This window comes from Meriones unguiculatus, chromosome 9 (genome assembly GCF_030254825.1).
Source record: "Meriones unguiculatus strain TT.TT164.6M chromosome 9, Bangor_MerUng_6.1, whole genome shotgun sequence".
Classification (NCBI taxonomy): domain Eukaryota; kingdom Metazoa; phylum Chordata; class Mammalia; order Rodentia; family Muridae; genus Meriones; species Meriones unguiculatus.
Genome location: NC_083357.1, coordinates 52,257,768 through 52,277,441, shown reverse-complemented (window position 1 = coordinate 52,277,441; position 19,674 = coordinate 52,257,768). Strand labels below are relative to the sequence as shown.

The 19,674-nt window shown below is 43.4% G+C and overlaps 1 protein-coding gene across 1 annotated transcript; it reads left to right on the top strand.

Moving 5' to 3' along the window:
- Positions 1 to 10,339: 10,339 nt before the first annotated feature.
- On the top strand, positions 10,340 to 19,609 carry Oxa1l (OXA1L mitochondrial inner membrane protein). The gene is made up of 10 exons (XM_021639650.2): positions 10,340 to 10,463; positions 10,858 to 11,007; positions 12,931 to 13,138; positions 17,587 to 17,730; positions 17,942 to 18,027; positions 18,209 to 18,373; positions 18,522 to 18,626; positions 18,729 to 18,891; positions 19,103 to 19,183; positions 19,266 to 19,609. Exons 1-10 carry the CDS (start codon positions 10,401 to 10,403, stop codon positions 19,385 to 19,387), a joined length of 1,287 nt encoding a protein of 428 aa, XP_021495325.1. The 5' UTR covers positions 10,340 to 10,400; the 3' UTR covers positions 19,388 to 19,609.
- Positions 19,610 to 19,674: the final 65 nt, after the last annotated feature.

Here is a 19,674-nt window from a genome sequence, read left to right as displayed (position 1 = left end):
ACCAGAACTGACATAGTTTGAACTTATTACTAAAATGATAGTAACATATTTTAATCCACCAACTAACACAGGGTTTGAATATTCATATTGATTGAATAAATTAATGAAATCATCAAATAAGAAAAAAACTGGGACTGAGAAAGTAGCTTAGTAGGTACTTGCTTAATAGTTCCTACCAGTTCATTTTATAGGCAGGGTGGGCACAGCTAGAAAAATGCCTCAACAGTTAAGAGTACTTATAGCCAGGGCTGGAGAGATGGCTCAGTGGTTAAGAGCAGTGGCTGCTCTTCCAGAGGTCTTAAGTTCAATTCCCAGCAACCACATTGTGGCTCCCAACCATCTATAATGGGACCTGATGCCCTTGTCTGGCATGCAGGTGTACATGCAGCTAAAGCTCTCATATACATAAATAAGGTTTTTTTGTTTGTTTGTTTGTTTTACAAAAGTACTTACAGCTCACTGCTCCTCCAGGCCAAGGTACCTCATGCCCTTCTGGCTTCTGTGGGCACCAGACATGCACCCAGTACACATACATACATGCATGCAGACACAAAGAATGAAAGCCAGTTTTGAAGAGGGAGACATGATGGCACATGCCTATAATCCCAGCACTCTAGAGGATCATCCTCAGAGAGATGGTAAGTTCAAGGCCAGCTTGGGCTACATGAGGCCCTTATAAAAGACATTTAATGCTTGTGGCTTCTTCTTTCTTCCACCTTTCTCCATTTATTTTCTTCTACCCTTTCAACCCCTTAACACTAGGAAAGAGAGAGAAAAAGGATAGAGAAGAAAGGAAAAGGATCCCTGAATACAGGGAGGGGTCAGAAACAGGGTCAATGTTATCATGACATCACTTCCTGCTTATTAGGGGCATCAAGTATCTTGGGGCAAGTTTGATCTTCGCTGTCAGGGTGTCTAATTTCTTTTTGCTGTTGCTTCTTCTTTGCACACAAATATTTAACAAACTATGACCAACAACAGCCAACAACCTCCTGAAAAACCAACAACCACCGGCCCTGCCTCTCGGGTGCTAGCATTTATATATCCTCTGAAAGGTTCCCAGAATTCCAAATGTCACAGAAACTATCTGCAGCTGACAAAAACATGCCTCAGAGAATGAAGAACAAGCTGCACATCTGCTGTATATATGCAGAAGGTCTAGGTGCGGCCCACCCTCTTTGGTTGGTGGTTCAGTCTCTGTGAGCCCCCATGAGCCCTGATCAGTTTACTCTGTAGGTCTTGTGGTGTTCTTGATGCCTTTGGCTCCCTCAATCCTTCTTCTTACTCTTCCACAAGACTCCCTGTGCTCAGCCTGTTGTTAGGCTGTGGGTCTCTGCATCTGTTTCCATCAGCTTCTGGAAGAAGCCTCTCAGAAGACAGTTATGCTAGGCTCCTGTCTGCAAGCATAGCAGAATAATCATTAACAGAGTCAGGGATTGACTCTCTCTCATGGGGTGGTCTCAAGTTGGGATGGTCATGTGTCTGTCGGTGTGTGGGTTTATTTCTAGGTCTTCAATTCCATTGATCAACAGGTCTGTTTTTATGCCAATACTGTGAGTTTTATTACTATAGTACAGCTTGAAATCAGGGATGGTGAAACCTCCAGAAGTTCTCCAGAAGGTCTATAAAGAATTGTGTTGGAATTTTGATGGACATTACATTGAATCTGTAGATTACTTTTTGTAAGATGGCCATTTTTACTATGTTAATCCTACCAATCCATGAGCATGGGAGATCTTTCCATCTTCTGATTTCTTCAGTTTCCTTCTTCAGAGACTTAAGTTTTTGTCATATGGGTCTTTGACTTGCTTAGTTAGAATTACACCAAGATACATTATATTATTTGTGGCTATTGTGAAGTGTGTTGTTTCCCTAATTTCTTTCTCAGCCCATTTGTAGTTTGTATAAAGGAGAGCTACTGATTTTTTTAAGTTAATTTTTTATCCAGCCACTTTGCTTAAGGTGTTTATCAGCTGTAGGAGTTGGGTTATTTATGTATACTCTCATATCATCTGTGAAGAGTGAAACTTTGACTTTTTCCTTTCCAGTTTGTGTCCCATTGATCTCCTTTAGTGGTCTTATTGCTCTAACTAGAACTTCAAGTACTATATTGAATAGATATGGAGTTAGTGGGTAGCCTTGTCTTGTCCCTGATTTCAGTGAAATTGCTTTAAGTTTCTCTCCATTTAATTTGATGTTGGCTATTGGCTTACTATATATTGCCCTTATTTTGTTTAAGTATGCACTTTATATCCCTGATCTCTCCAAGACTTTTAACATGAATGGGTGTTTAATCTTGTCAAAGGCATTTCAGCATCTAATAATATCATGGTTTTTTTTTTCCTTCAGTTTGTTTATATGGTGGATTACATTGATGAATTTTTATATATTGACCCTGCATCCCTGAGATGAAGCCTACTTGATCATTGTGGATGATGTTTTTGATGTATTATTGGATTTGGTTTGTAAGTATTTTATTGAATATTTTTGCATTAATGTTTATAAGAGAAATTGGTCTGAAATCTCTTTCTTTGTTGAGTCTTTGTGTTGCTTAGGTACCTGGATGACTCTGGCCTCATAGAATGAGTTTAGTAATGTTTCTTTTGTTTTTATTTTGTAGAATCATTTAAGGAGTATTGGTATTAGCTCTTCTCTGAAAGTCCGGTAGAATTCTGCTCTGAAACCATCTGGCCCAGGGCTGTTTGTTTATTTATGAGAATTTTACTGCTTATATTTCCTTAAGAAGTTGTAGGCCTATTTAAATTGTTTGCCTGATCTTTATTTAACTTTGGTAAGTGCTTTACTAACTTAAAAATTTTTAAATGCTAATGAACAAAAAAACTACAGCTGCTGAGAGACATTGAAAAATGGGGGAGGGGGAATGCTCAACTAAATCAACCTGTGTATATTAACTGTGTCTTAACTTCTGAATAGAGGAAATGAAATGTGTCACATTGGAGAAGAGATCTTGTGTATGTTCTCACAGGAAAAGAGAAGCTGTGGATTTCATCCAGATTAATAAAAATCATATATGACCAGGGGATACCTCCTGAAGATCTCTGCAGACATGAAGAAAGAAATCAAGAAAACCAACAAAACAGATAAGATTAGAGCTGATCCCTCTATGTGTGAACAGCTCTGAGACTAAGTGAGACATGAAAAAAATGTTTCTGCATAGCCAATAAATCCTATTGGCTACATCATCAACATGCCATCCTTTCATATGACATAGATAAAAACTGGTATTAAAGTTTGGTTATACAGTCCACACTGGCTTATAAAGAAAGACAGATGCCTTTCACTTGCTGAAACAAAGAGCAGAAAATGGTTTTCAGCTAAATTGTGCAGCTAAATGCTGCACATTCTATACATGTGTTTGTACAAAAATGTATATTGCCTGTGAAAGTTTATATGTTTACAGAACAAAAGGACCAGACACCAGTGAAACTGAAGCAGCCCTGACAGGATTCATCCTGAAGAATGCTGAGACACTGAAATGTGTTTGTTTCAGCATCCTGCTGATCCAATCACAGACTGCCTCAATATCTGTTTTCCCAAAAATTTACATCCAAAACAAGATGCTAAATGGTTCAGCATCAAAAAAAAAGGGGGGGGTGGAGGGTGGAGAGATGGCTCAGTGGTTAAGAGCACTAGCTGTTCTTCCAGAGGTCCTGGTTCAATTCCCAGCAACCACATGGTGGCTCACAACCATCTATAATGAGCTCTGGTGCCCTCTTCTGGCATTCAGGTGTACATGCAGGTAGAACATTGTATGCATAATAAAATAAATAAATCTAAAAAAAAAAATAATTGTCCAGCATCACAGACTGTTCCAGTCAAGACTTCAAGTAACCCTGTACTTTCACAGCACAGAGAGGCTAGACAATAAATGTTACAGCTATCCTTCTTAACAGTAGCCAATATCCCAATTTTCTTGGGCCCCCCAAAACAGCCAGAAGCAAATTTAAGAGAATGACATCCCATTTTCCAAAAGGAGCGGGTGATTTTTGGTCATTCTATGGATGATGAAGGTTTGTCATCACTGAAAGGGAGTTGTTTGCAAATTGTTAAGTAGTTTGGGTCAGGAAGAAAACAAGGTGTAGGGGCTTAGATGCAGGGATTTCTCTCTTGTTTTCTTTCCTCTATTCTTTTTTCTCTCTTATCTAATGTTAAGGGGGAAAGGGGAGCATAGGAAAGAAACGAAAAAAGGGAGATATAAGAATAATATAAGAATAATAGTAAAAAAAAAAAAAAGGATAACTGAATCTGCTTTTAGACTAAAGAGCACTAACAAGCCAAATACTTTTTACATTTGGTATAGACTTTGTATGTTGATACAGATTTATGATTATATATATAACATTATATTTATAATTTATATATTTATATATAATATATATATTAGGTTTTGGTTTTTTGTTTTTTTGTTTTCAAGGCAGGCTTTCTCTGTGTAGCCTTGGCTGTCCTGGATTCACTTTGTAGACCAGGCTGGCCTCAAACTCAGAGAGATCCACCTGCTCCTGCCTTCTCAAGTGCTGAGATTACAGGTGTGTGCCACCTCACCCTGCCTTAGGATTATACTTTGCTACAATATACTATGTATATGTGTTTCAACCCTTGTTCAGGGCATTGTGCCTATACAACTCATTTAAAAATGTAAACTCATTCAGTGAAAAGTTCTAGTGCTTTTGAAAGCTGCTTTTACAAACTGTTTAGGATAATTAAGAAATGCAAGTTAGTAGTTAGTCCATCAACTAACTAGTCATGATAGATACTAGTTTAGTCAGTTACAGAAAGATGCCTCCTCGGTTTGAACAGAGGGTAAGTAGATAAAAATGAGCAATATTTGCCTAATCATATATACTGCAGATAGATAGATGGTCTTCAAAAACCTCAGAGATCCACAGAATATGGCCTTTGAATTTTTTTTTAAAGATCTCTTGACAGTGTGACATGTCAGCTCCTGGCAGCACCCCCATTCTATTTCAAAGAAGATGATGGGCATCAATGAACCTCCATACAGAGTTTTCTTCAAACCCAGAAAGCCAGCCACTAGGCAAAAAACTGTCCTTGCTTCAACTACAGACAGCATGCTGTCCAAACTTGGACAAACTATGCAGGAAAGTCAACTGCCAAACTTTGACAAGACAAGGTAGGTAGTCCTTCATAATTCTTGCTTCAAAAAAACAAAACAAAACAAAAAAGCTGCAATAAACTGGATCAGAAGCTGGAGATGATGCCCCAATGTTATAGAGGAAATTAGGGCAGCTGTCCAGGCAGTCAGCTGCTTATTCTGCACTTGGTGTTCAGGTAATATTTATCCTTCTCAGGTCTCTGATGGGGTTGAAGACTAGATAGTTATAGTCTCACAATTTAGCTTAAGGTGTGTAAGATCTAAGAAAATGTTTTTAAAAGGTTATTTTTAATTCTAAGTAGATTTTTAGGTTGATAGATGCAAGCTACGATAGGAAATGATTTGGGTACAGAACTCTGAACTCACCATGATAGGATTGGTAATAGAGTACTTTCTCCTAAGTTTTCAGATACAAATGGACTGGACCTTGTGATTTTAGGTTGTTACATAATTGCTCTTATTGCATGTAGTTTATTAGTGTAAGAGAAAGAGCCTTTTTTATTTAGACAAAAAGGGGGAGATGTTGGGGGTTGGTCAGGTGCACTGTGCACTCAGATACTGAATTCTGGGCCCTGGGATCTGGTTGCAATCCTGATGCGGGCATTGTCATGTACATTGATCAATGTTGTGTAAACTTTACTCCCCAATTATCTCTGATTGGTGATTAAAGTTACCAACAACCAATGACTGGGCAGAAGAGAGGTAGGTGGGACTTCTGTTCCTAGTGTTGGAGTCTCAGGTAGGCACCACAGGGAAGAAGGAAGGGAAGAAAGAAGAAGAGGGAGAGAAAGGACATGCATGGCCTGATGGAACAGAAACAGCCCAGGATGGACCAATATGGCAAGTAACTCAGGGCATGTGACTGTGAAGTAGCCAAACTAGCTTAGAGGATTAGAATAGATCATATCTGACCAGTTATTGAGCCTAAAGCTCATTAATAAAGCTAATAAACCTCTGTGTTGTTTATTTGGGAGCTAGAGCTATAGCAGGTGATTTTGAAATGCCTTTTAAAATTCTTTTTTGAGCATATTCTTGAATTATTTATTAAGAAGAGTAAGAATCTCAAAGAGGACCCCAATTTTCCTAATAATAAAATGGTATGGACAAATGACAGGAGTGAGTGGAGATTTAAATTCCTGCCTTCCATGTGACTCAGAACTTTTCCTGGTAATCCTCAAGAAAATGATTTTGAAAGAGACTGGGCCAGAATGTAGATCTAGCCAAAAGAACACTGATTATTGTTAGATAAGGATTTTTGATTGAGATGCTGTAAAAATGAGGAAGACTGAAGTCAACATTGACAGAAAGAGAAAGCACAAGCAATGCCCAAAGGACTACAGATGGGGAGCCAGGGTTCCATAGGAATCCAGGGTGGGGTTAAAGAGTAGGGGTGGAGGCAAGGGATTTAGAGCTTTTTTCTGAAAATGAGTGGTTGGGTAGACACGGGGCTTTTCTGGACCAGAAGGTTTAGCTTGGGTTGGGTTTCTTTATCAGAAGGGGTGGAGGCTCTTCTCAGGAGAGCCTCAGTAGAGAATCTCAGTAGAGATTCCTTAACTCCGGAGGCTCTACAATCCTCTGGACTTCCTTATGAGAAGGAGCAATTGTTCTCATTAGGAGAGAAAAAAATATTCCTTAGATTATAGGCCCACACAGATCTTCAAGGATGAGCTTCACACATCATCATAAACCCATCATTGTACTTACAAATTTGTGGCTTTTTAAAATTCTTCTTATTGTTGTTGTTGTTAATGTACAATATGTCTACATAATAAAAATCCAAACTCCAAAAAATTCAGCATATTGCCGAAACTTGATGCCCTACAGAAATCATTTGTGAGCCTATAGTTCAATGAGGTGATAAGTAAAGCACAGCACATGTAAACCCAGTTAAACAATCAATGGTGTCATGTGGTCACTTCCTCTACTTTTTCCACAACCGCCTCCCCACCGAGGAGTGAGAGTTTATTCTGTCTCACAGTGAGAAGAACCCTTCCAATCATGGAGATGAAGGGATGGCAATAAAAGCAGACTGGATTGTGGCCCCTGTAAGAAAACAAAGGGGAATGCTAGCACTCAGCTGGCTTTTTCCTTCTCCAGTTCATGAGGAAGAGCTGCCCACATTCGGGACAGGCCTTTTGGAAAGGTAATGTATAATTTGTGGGGCATTTTCTAATCACCCACTCTAGTTCCCAAATAATGAGACGAAGACCTATTATTGGATTTATTCAACAAGCTTTAAAGCACTATAACTAGGCAGATACTCATTCATTCCAATCTTCTGTGCTAGTCTGGCCACTTCCCAGCCATACTCCCCAAATTATTTGCCATATTGGTCCTACCTGGTCACTTCTGCTCCATCAGGTCAGTCCTCATGGCTACATCTTTTCTTTCCCTCTTCTTCCTCTTCTCTACCTCATGGTCCCTGAGACTCCTCATTACATTGGAAGTCCAACCTTCCATCTCCTCTACCCAGTTATATGCTGTTCAGCTTCTTTATTAATCAATCAGAGATAACTGGGAAGTAATATTTACACAACATTTATACAGGAGATTCTTCATTGAAAAGACAATGTGCATGCTTGGATTATAACCAGATCTCGAGGCACAAAAATCAGCAGCTGAATACACAATACATTAGACCAACCTCTAACACCTTCACCTTTCAATTAAATTTCTCTAGAAAAAAAAATCCCTCATGGACATATCCAAAAATGTACATCAAGACTCTAAGTGTTTCTTAATCTCTGTAACTGGCCATCAAAAGTAACCACCACAAGTCAACTTGGCACCCAAAATATCAGCTAGGAAAAAATTCATGAGAATAACATCCAATATCCTTTAAAGGGGGTTGGGTAGGTTTTTGGTTGTTTTCTATGGCTATGAATTTGTACTGTCATTGGAAAATGATTATAAATTATAAATCATCTTATTCAGAGGGAAAACGAGGTTAGACTAAGGGATTTCTCTCTTTTCCTTTTTCTTTTCTCTTTCTTAGATAAGGAGAAAAGGGGTTGAAAAGAAAGAAAGGGGAATACAGGGATATCTTATAGGAATAATAAGACAAAAGGTAGATTATTAAATCTACTCAAGGCTTTCTTTGCTATTCTCAAATAAGGTTATTTTTTAACTCTGGTATAGGATTTTGTATATTGATTGAAAAATAAGTATTTTTAATACATTGGTAAATTTTACTATTAACCTTGATACAAATTCAAGGTTACTTCCAATATTTTTAAACTGCTATTACAAACTGTTTAAGGTATTAGATAATGCAAGTTAATTGCTAGTTAATAAACTCATAGTCATGTAAGACACTAGTCTAATTTATCACAGGAGTATACATCCTAGGTTTAACAGATAGCCATGATTCTATAAATAGGTCGATAATATAAAGATAGGTAAGTCTTCAAAAACCTCAGAGACCTACAGAATATGGCATTTAAAGATGTTTTCATTATTTTAAAGATTCTTTGACAATGAGACATGTCATCTCCTGGCAGCACCCAGCCTACCTTAAAGAAGATATGAGCATCAAAGAACCTCCATATGGAGATGGCTTCAAATGTGGCAAGCCAGCCACTCTAGTAAGGAAAATACCCTCGCTTCACAACAGACAGAATTCTGCCAAAAATGGGCAAGCTTAAATGCAGGACAAGTTGACTGCTGAACTTTGCCAAGACAGGGTAAGCAAGTCCTAAATAGTTCCTGCTTCATATATATATGTGTGTGTGTGTGTGTGTGTGTGTGTGTGTGTGTGTGTGTCAGAAAGCTGAAGATGATGCTGCAATCTTATAGTTTTGGGTGACTGTTCGGGCAGCTGTCTGTCAATTTTTTATTTTTTGCAAGTTGCTAACATGAACTTCCTATTTACTCCAGTAATTAATTTTATCCCTTCTCAAGTCTCTGGTAGGGTTGAAGACCAAATAGACATATTTCCACAATTAAGCTTAAGTTGTTTAGAATTTAAGAAAATGTTTTCATATAGGTAATACCAATAAGGATAAAAGTTAATTTAGTTATAGAACTCTAAACTTGTCAAAATAGAATAGATAATAAAATGCTTTCTAAGTTGCCAAATGCACATGGACTGGATATTGCACATGTAAATCTCACCTAATAGTTTTCATAACTGTTTTATAATTATTATTATTGTATTAAAAAAAGAAGCCTTTTTGCCGGAGCTAGCCGGGCAGAGTCGAACGGTTCTTGAGTTGGGTGTGAGGATTAAAATTAATAAAATAAACACACAGCACACAGGAAACTTTTTAAAGGTCCAGACTCGACAGCTTTTGCAAAAGGCAGACTGCTTGCAGCAAGCAGTGCCAGCAGCAAGTCTCCCATCTCTGCCTGCCTCCTCTGCCTCCAGCCTTCTGACCACTTTATTCTTTGAGGAGTTACTTTAGCCAGTAAAACATCTCAGAACAATAGGTTAATGTGCACAAGGAGCCTGAGGAAGAGGTGTAACCCTCCCAAGCTATCCCACCTGTTGTCATAAACAAAAGGAGATGGACTTGCAAGTTCTCCTCTGCCATTAGTAAAGGCCTCCAAAAAACCTGAAACAGCAGGTCCATGAAGTCAAGTTCTACGTTCATGTTAGTCTTATTTTGTCACAGCTACAATCATTTCCTGGAAGCCGCCTTCCGTATAGTTTTGTCAGACTCCAGGCTGCTTTCGAATTTCGTTGGATCCGTAATTACATATTATCTTGCAGTAAGAATTGAGTGTCATTGGACTAGAAAAACCCGCACCACACACAGATAGAAGCTTTTCTTTTGGCTTTCCTGGTTTGCCTGTTGGTGGGGTTGCTTCTGGTTTTCGGATTTGTTTCTTTTCGTGACAGGCTCTCATTCTGTAGTCCAAGCTGGCTTTAAACACACTAGGTAACCCAGATTTACCTCCAACTCCCAACAATCCTCCTGCCTCACCTCCCAAATGCTGCAAGTATGGACCTGAGGCACCATTCCAAGCGTGAAGGCTATTTTTAACCCAAGAAAACAGGACAATTACGACTTAGAAAATGGAAGGGAAAGCGGGAAATATGCCGTGTTTGCACTGATACTTAACGGCGGTCACCAGCATGTGTCTCAGCCTGCATTTCTGAGCGATCTTGTCGGAGCTCCTCAACCACTTCAAACAGGACCGCCTCGCTCCACTCTCCCTCACTACCCGATGACGCGCTGACCTCCTGCCCATTTCCAAAATGGCCTCTCCGGCAGCGTCAAGGTTGTGAGTGCGCACGCGCGAACGTAAGTTCCCTTCCGGCAAGATGGCGCTGACTTTAATGTGCGGTCGTCCGCTGCTCCTGCGCTTCCTACGGCCCCAGCGCTCGGTAAGGTCCGGTCCGTAGCGCCGGGACGCTGCTGCCCTGTCCCTGTCACCTGAGCTGAGGTCATGAGCAGACCCTGAGCTGGTCACCTGCGTGTCATGACCTCGGGTCGCGTGAGGACACGGCAGGGTTACGTGCAGGGGTTGATGGCCGAGTTCCTCGGTAGCCGTCTGGGAACTGCCTTCGAGCCGTGACCTCTGGGCCCCGTCGCCCGCTTCGGCAACGGGATGCGGGAGAGCAGGGGCCGAGCTGCGCCCTGCGCGCTCCAGTGCACGCTTTCGGGGCCTGCAGTCGGGGCGAGCAGAACGGCAGCGTCCCGACCGCTGCATCAGGCGGTCGGCGGGAGAGGGGGCTCGACTCGGGCTCCAGGGCTCCCCTTACCCTCTCACACGGTCAGTTCCACAGCGTCGCAGGGTCCCTGAAGCCCTTGGCCGCCGAGGTCCTCGTCGCAGCCCGCCCGGGCAGCGGGCGGACACGCTATGCCCTCCTCGCCGCCCTAAGTCCGCGCTGCATCAGTACTTCTGCCACCGTCTTGGCAGAAGCCCAGGTAAGAGGTTCCCACCGACTCTAGGAGCTGCTTCTTGGCCCGTTTCTTTTGCTCTGTTTGTTGTTTTGTTTTGCGGTAGGGAGTGAATGTATAGCAGAGTTCTTTTCCACGCTCCACGCTGCTCCTCATCCTATTAGCCTCTTCGTTTGGAATAGAAATACATTCCCAGTCAACCCAGCGGGAAATGCTTGAAAGTACACGAGAAATTTGTGGGGGGCAGGCTAGATGGCCCAGCAATACAAAAGTCCTTGCCATGCAACCCTGATAGCCTGAGTGCCAGTCCTGGAACCCAAGTGAAGGTAGAGCCGCTTGTGGCACAGTACCTCTAATCCCAGCACTTGGGAGGCAGAGGCGGACAGACCTCTGAGTTCGAAACCAGCCTGGTCAACATAGCAAGTCGGGGCCACCTAGTAAGACCCTGTCTCAAAAAAATAAAGGAGAAAGGTGAGAACTGGCTCCACAAAGTTGGTCTCTGACTTTCACACGTGCTGTGGCATGCGTGCCTACGCACAATAAAAATAAGCTAATTTAAATTTTGTATTATATTCAAGACACTGATTGCCATTGTGGTGGCAAGCCTATAATGTGAAATGTAATTATGAGTCTTCGTACTTGTATACTAAATATGTGATTCTGTGAACAGTTTCTTAGAAGACTAAGTAGGGTTTTTTTCTTAAGATTTATCGTATTGTATGTATGTGTATGTGTGTGACTGTGTACATGGGCACCAGAAGAGGGCATTAGAGATCCTGGAGCTGGAGTTAGAGGAGGTTGTGTGCTGCCCTACAAGGGTCCTGGGAACTGAAAGTGGATCCTCTGCAAGGGTTTTTAATCCCTGAGCCATCTCTTGGGGATGTACTCAATAGAGTTCGTGGTTAGCATGTTCAAGGCCAGCCTGAACTGTAGAGCAATCAAGATCCTGCCTCCAAAACTACCTCCTCACCCCCACCTATCCCTACCCCCACTACCATGGGAAAAAAAAAAAAAGCTCGAGTTGACATAAAGAGAACTGTGGGCTGAGGGCTAGCTCGGTCAGTGGTCTGTGTACTTGGCCAGATGTGTGTGTGAGTCCCTGAGTTCAGTTTTCAGCACACAACTAAAGTATTCTCGTAGGAAGAATTTCAGAGTTTTGGTTTCTTTTAAAAACACAGAAATATTATATAAATATGTTTTTGTTTTAATCCCAGGTAAGGGAATATGGAGCTGATTCACAGCAGCTGACTATGATTTGCCTTGCGCTGTGGCTGGGGCGTGATTTTGCCAGCTGCAGATAGTTTCTGTGATTGTGTGACATTTGGAATTATGGGGACTTCTCAGGGGTTGTATAAATGCTAGGACCCCTGAGGGGCATTGTTGTTGGTTGGTTGGTGGTTGTTGTTGGTCGCTGTTTGTGAAGTAGTTGCTGGCAAAGAAGAAATTAGATATCCTGACATTGAAGATCAAACTTGCCCGAAGGAGCTCTAAGCCTGTAATCACCAGAAAGTAGTCTAATAATAATGTCACCCCCCTTTCCTCTTTATCCTTTTTTCTCTCCTGTCTAGTGTTGGCGGGTTGAAAGGGTGGAAGAGAAGGGGTGGGGAAGGGAGGAAAAAAGAAGAACCCACAGAGCAGCTAAGCCGGCTATACATGCTAAGTACTGCAATTTCAGAATATGGGAAGGATGGTTGACCAGGATGCCCAAATGACTGAAATCTGGGAAGCTTGATGTAGGAAGCTAGTTTCCTGCCTGAAGGGAAGCCATGAGACACTCTTAAGGTTTTCTTATGCTGGTGACAAAAATAATATCCCTTGAAAGCAGGGATGTATGGACACATTGGCCATCCTGGAAGAACAAGAAAATTTAGGCCGGGAGGGGTTAGTATAAGGGATCCTTCTCTTTTGTTTGGCCCACTTATGACACTTGGTCTCATTTCTCACCTCCAGGCACCTCCTCCTGTTCCTGCAGCCTCCATTCCTCCTGCAGTACCTGAGGTGGCTTCTGGACAAGCTGCAGATGTGGTCCAGTGTGCTGCAGAACAGAGCTTCACTGAACTGGGGCTTGGGGGTGTCACCCCAGTGGGGCTCGTCCAGAACCTCCTGGAATTTATGCATGTTGACCTAGGCCTACCTTGGTGGGGCGCCATTGCCACGTGTAAGTGTACATCCAGAGAAAGAGCAGTGGAGATGGGGGCAGAACCTCAACAGCGGCAGCGCCGTGGGTGGATTAAGGGAATGAGTGCAGAAGTTTAGAGGTCAGAAAGCAGACGATTCGAAAAGGATGGTACATTCAACTTTTAGTTCCTAACGAGAATTAGAAAACCACTTGTGTGATTCAAAAGGTACAGATATCCGAGCGTGAGCTGAGAGCTGGAGGAAGAAGGGACCCACATTGAAAGTAGTAAAGCTCCTCTGACTAAGCGGAATAGAAGGGTGGGTCAGGTAATTATGCACAAAACCAGCTGGGCTACATAGTAGGACCCTACCAAAAAACAAAATCATCTAGACTTTAAGCATTTGTCTGCCCCCAGTGCTTGGGAGATAGAGGCAGAAGGGTCAGAGTGCAGACATCCTCGGTTAAATAAAGAGTTCAAGGCTAGCCTTGTACCCTAGTTACTGTGCTGTGGCTGTGAAGAGACAGCAAGATCACAGCAACTCTTACAAAGAAAAGCATCTAACAGGTGATTTGTTTACACTCTCAAGTGGTTTAGGCCATTATCATCGTCTCGGAGAGCATGGTGGCATGAGGGCAGCCATGGTGAGAGAGAAGTAGCTGAGAGCTACATCCTGATCCATAGGCAGCAGAAAGAAGTCACTGGGCCTGGAGTGTGGGTCTTTTGAAACCTCAGAGCCCACCCCCAGTGACAGACACACTTTCCCCAATCCCCTAATCCCACTCAAATAGTGCTACATCCAATAAATCTGATGATTTAGCGTTCAAACATAAGAGCCTTTGGAGGCCATTCCCCCACCCCAAGACAGGGTTTCTCTGTGTAGCCCTGGCTGTCCTGAACTCGCTTCATGGACCAGGCTGGCCTCAAACTCAAAAAGATCCACCTGCCTCTTCCTCCTGAGTGCTGGGATTACAGGCATGTGCCACTGTGCCCAGCTCAGAGGCCGTTCTTACTCAAGCCACTCTGCCTGGGTATATGAAACTGCCTTTCAAAAGCTTCAGTTAAGTAAGGTGTGGGGGTGTACACCGTTAATCCCAGGCTGGGGAAGGGGCACAGAGACTAGCGGATTGTAAAAGGAACTTTTATTTTCCTGTTTTATATCTGAGGGGCGTACGGCATCTGTCTGCTAACCTAGGCCTAGAACACTTTCAGCCTCTGAGACTTATTACCTAATAAGCTCACCCTTGGGAGGCTTGGATAGCTCCGTCGATAAGGCTCCTGAGCCTGAATCTGAGAGCCCAGGGTTCAGTTCCCTGGAAGTTCAAGAGTGGCTCATACTGTGGCTCAGAATTCAAACAAAAGAGAGCATTGAGAAAAAGAAAACGGGGCTGGACAGATGGCTCAGCCATTAAAAGCTAGGCTCACATGCGGGTTGATGCCCCAGGTCCCGCCTCTGAGAAAAAGGTATCGGACGGGTCTGATGCTCTTTGGGTGGATGACACCTAAATGAACATCGGTACAAAGTCCCAATTTATTTCTAATATCAGAGATCAGACCTCTACTCTTGCCTGATGCATCTAAAACAAAAAGGGGGAACTGTAGAGAGCTGCGGAATGCTATGCCTTAAAGATGGAGCTGGTTTCCGCCTTCCACCTTCCCGATGGTGAGTGCTCTCTGTCACGAACAATTCCACATTTGGCTAAGGCTGAGGATCTGGCTTGCTTCCATGTATGTGGACCTATCTGCATTGCCCACGTGGCACGCCTGGGTTGGCTACCCAGAGGCTATTTAAGCTGTGGGCTGGCTTTCCCCAGGGTCCGAGGATTGTTCAAGGTTCCTGAATAAACTGCATTGAAAAAAAAAAAAAAATAAGCTAGGCTCACAACCCAAAATATAAGAAAAATTAAATAAGCTTATGCTTTCTTGTTCTTAACTGAGCTCTGGGCTAGCTGTTTCAATTCAGCTCTTCTGGCTTAAACTCCTCTCCCAGCTAATTTATTCAATCCGGCTTTTTTCTTGGCCTCTGAATTGCTCTGCTTGGCCTCACACTAATTCCCATCAATCTTTTATAATCTCCCAGTTCTTTCTCATTCTCTGGCTCTTTCTGTCTTCACCTGTGTCTAGTTTGTTTCCTCTGTAAAACTCTACTGGTAAAACTGCCTACTCTCTCTTCATTCTCTGTGTTGCTCCCTCAAGTAGCTTTCTTTGCCTCATGAAAGTTGGGCATATCCTATTCTGTCAAATCTTTCTCTGATTCGTCACTTTTTCTGCCACTCAATTAAACATTACCTTCAAACATGGCTTTCTTCTACAAACTAACTTCACCTTCATTGTTTGAAGTTAAAGGTGTACACCACCATGCCTGGATCTAACCTTTTCTTTACCTGATACTTGCTCTATACCAGGCTGGCCTTGAACTCTTATTTACTTGACTGTCTCCTGGATTAAAGGCTTGTTTGTATTCCAGCTGGATCACATAGACCTAGAAGGTCTTTGGATGTGATGATCTCTTGCCAGAACAGCCATGTTCTGAATTAAAATTTCTCTACAGAGGATCTCTATGAATTTGAGGCCAGCCTAGTCTACATAGCAAGTTCCAGAACAGCAAAGGTAACAGAAACCCTTAGGGGAAGTGGGTATTGTGGGTTTTTTCAAGAGCCTGCTCACCAGAAGAGGGCACCAGATCGCATTATAAATGGTTGTGAGCCACCATGTGGTTGCTGGGAATTGAACTCAGGACCTTTGGAAGATCAGCTAGTGCTCTTAACCTCTGAGCCATCTCTCCAGCCCTGTTTTGTTTTTTTAGGGAAGGGACAAAACGAAGACGACTCAGTGATTAAAAGCACGGGTGCTTTTGTAAAGAACCCAGGTTCTATTCCCAGCACCCACATGGTGGGTGGCTCACAACTGTCTTAACTCCAGTTCCAGGGAATCTGATGCCTTTTTGGCCTTCAAGAGCATACAGACAGGCAAAACACTCATGCACATTAAATGAAAATACTTTTTCTTTATTTTATATGTATGAACGTCTGTGTGCATGTCTGTGCACCACATTCATATAATGCCAGAATCCAGCAACCTTGCAACTGCTAGGCCAGTGTCCCACCACTAAGCCAAATTCCCAAGACCCTTGGTTTTCTAGGGTTTTTAAAGATTACTTGTAGTGCACATACTTGGGAATGTATTTCCCTATAAATATATACATTTGCCTGCAGAAGCCAGGTCATTGGCTTCCTCGGAGCTGGGGCTACAGTCAATTGTGAACCACCTCACGTGGGTCCTGGGAACCAAACTTGGGTCCCCTGCAAAAAAGCAGTCACTCTGAACCACTGAGCACTCTCTCCAGCCTACCCCCTGGATTTTTTTGAAGTAAGATCTTAACTGTGTAGGCCAGAACTGTCCTCTTGATACTCTGTGCTGAGATTAGAAGCATGAGCTACCACTGAAACCAATTTCAGTGCTGATTACACTAAGGATACGAACAGGTGAAACATGCCTGTTACTTGAGGGATCTGGCGGACCTACTTCTTTCTAGTCTTTGACCTTCAGCCACCTGGGTTTTGCTAAAATCACCTCACTAACTGCTGGCAGTGGGGTTACTGAATCTCCTTTTCTCATTCTACTTAATCTTTGTATGTTAGACACGTTAGAGCTTAAAGGCTCTCCTTGGCTTTTGTGAAGCTTTTGCTATGGTTTTCACCTGATTTCTTGTTTTTCTGACCACACCTGCTCATTTTGTTACCTGATACTCCACCTTCCTACAACCTGGGTTGTTTCTTTAGTTTCTTCTTAGCCCAGACCCACTTACACGTCTACAGAGAGCATAAGCTAATTATCTGTTAGAATGCCCAGTAGGCAGGCGTGTAAGGAAAGGGGAAAGTTAAAGCACTGATATGTGGTGGGTGACTACTCTAGGGACTTGGAAAACTGACTTTGCAGCTTTGTATGGTGGCACATACGAGTATTGATAGCACTTGTGAGGCTGAGGAAAGAGGAGCATGCGTTCAGGTCCAGCTCCTACACACCATGACCCTCCAGAAATGAAATCCTATTTCAGTCTAAGACTCAGCATTCTGTAGAGGTGCTGAACAGGGTGAAGGGTCTAGGTAAATGTTTTTCCTTTACCACGAGTAAATTAGTTTGCATATTTTCATCTACACCTAACAGAAGTTTCCACTGATAGCAGAAAAGTTTGAAGGCCACTGAAGTACAAAAGGAACTTTTGCTTGGTGGTAGTGGTGGTGGTTTTTCATGGAAATAAATAAGATCCCTGCCCCTCTGCCTAGAAAAGTTAGGCTGAATTTGTATTCTACCACAGTGGTCTGAGCCTTGAAGAGCTAGGTGTGCCCTGTACTTCCATCTGGGCCCCTTGGGTGAGAGCCACAGTGTGGAATGGACTGGGGGAAGTCTTGAAGTGAGGACCTGAAACCTTTAGCCTTCCAGCTGTGGCAGCTTTTAATTTCACTTTAAGCCTATGTCTATTTTCCAGGTACGATCCTTGCCCGCATCCTTGTGTTTCCTCTCATTGTGAAGGGCCAGCGAGAGGCAGCCAAGATCCACAACCACATGCCAGAGATACAGAAGTTTTCCACAAGAATCAGAGAGGCCAAGTTGGCAGGAGACCAGACTGAGTGTGAGTTGGTTACAGGGAAAGTGTGGGAGAAAAGCACATTTGTCCTTGAGACATTCTTCCAGGGTCGGGGGACCACAGGTGCTACAGTTGGGCAGTTTTCATTAATCTGAGGCTTTATCCATTCCTTGGAAACTTCATGAACCCAAGATGAGGTGGTTCATCTTCACTGATGTCACTCTTAACCCAGTGATTCATTTCCCTCCTGTCACAGCTTACAAGGCTTCCTTAGAGATGCTGTGCTATCAGAAAAAGCATGATATCAAACTCTTCAGAACATTCATTCTTCCTCTCACTCAGGTGAGCAAAATGTTCCCCTGCTAATTCATTCTGAACACATCAAGTTGTCTCCTGTTTCCCACGTCCCCAGATCCCCATAAAAACAGGTAACGGCGATATGCGTGGCTTTTAGTGATGGGTTATATATAAAGATGCACCTCCTGTTAGGCGTACTGGCTGACTGTTTTATCCTGGCTGACAGGCCCCCATCTTCCTCTCTTTCTTCATTGCCTTGAGAGAGATGGCCAACCTGCCTGTGCCCAGCCTCCAGACAGGTGGGCTCTGGTGGTTCCAAGATCTCACAATGTCCGATCCTATCTACGTCCTGCCGCTGGTAGTCACTGCCACAATGTGGGCTGTCCTTGAGGTAAGCTGGGGCTGGTGGAGTGCTGGCCTGCCGGTAAGCAGGGAGTAGGGACGAAATGGCATGCAGAATGTGCACCTTCCATTCCCTGGAGAAGAGATTGGTCAGACATTGGAATTTACTGTGCTTTTCCTCAACTCCCTTTTGGCAGCTAGGCGCTGAGACGGGTATGCAGACCTCTGACCTCCAGTTCATGAGGAATGTTCTCAGAGTGATGCCCCTAGCTGTCTTGCCGGTAACCATCCACTTCCCCTCGGTAGGTAGTGGCTTTGTGGCTGCCTCCAGGTACTTCCACTTAGTGCCTCTGAGCAAGCTGACTGGGCCCACAGCCCTGAGCACCCTCTCTTCGTTCATGCAGGCAGTGTTCATGTACTGGCTGTCCTCCAATGTCTTCTCCCTTTGCCAAGTGGCCTGCCTCCGGGTTCCAGCTGTGCGCACAGTGCTTAAGATCCCCCAGCGCGCTGTACATGACCTTGACAAGTTGCCTCCTAGGGAAGGCTTTTTGAAGAGCTTCAAAACAGGTAAGGGGTTGTGGGGAGGGCCTGGAATCCCAGCCAGCCCAAGGCCAAAGCAGGATTGTACTACCTAGCCACCCTAGTCTACATGGTGGGCTCAAGACCAGCCTGGGGTATGGAACTGGAGACTTTTCTCAAAAGGGAAGGAGCAGGGGTTTCAGGACCAGGAGAAAGTAACCTAAAAAATGAGAGAGAAATTTATTTTCTCCTCACCCAGGCTGGAAGAATGCCGAAATTGCACATCAGCTCGAAGAGCGTGAGCAGCGAATGCAGAAACACTTGGACCTGGCTGCCAGAGGTAAGAAGACCTTTTGGGCTAAATACTGTCTTCCATTTCTTCTTTCTCTTCGTTCACTGAGATTTGTTCCCTCTTCCCCCAGGTCCCTTACGACAGACTTTTACCCACAACCCTCTGCTACAGCATGATCCAAGTCACCCTCCCAATACCAACAGCAGCAGCAAACCAAAGCCAAAGCAGCCTTGGCGTGACACACTCGGCTGACATATTTTATGCTCATCCTGATCAGAACCGTACCTCTTCATGGACTCCTCCAAACAGACTTGATACTATGTCCTTGCCCCAGACCTGGACACTACGGGCTTTGGAAGTGTTCATTTTAAAAATTGTTTCCACTACAGACTCGTACTTGTGTGTATAAAGAGCCCTGGAGAGCCAAGTGACCTTCCCATCCATGGAGTTAGTAAACTTCTTTCTTGTCTGGGCTTTTTTTGGTATTTGTTAAATGGAAGGGGAGTTGTGCTTCAGAACACACACATGGTGGAAAATGG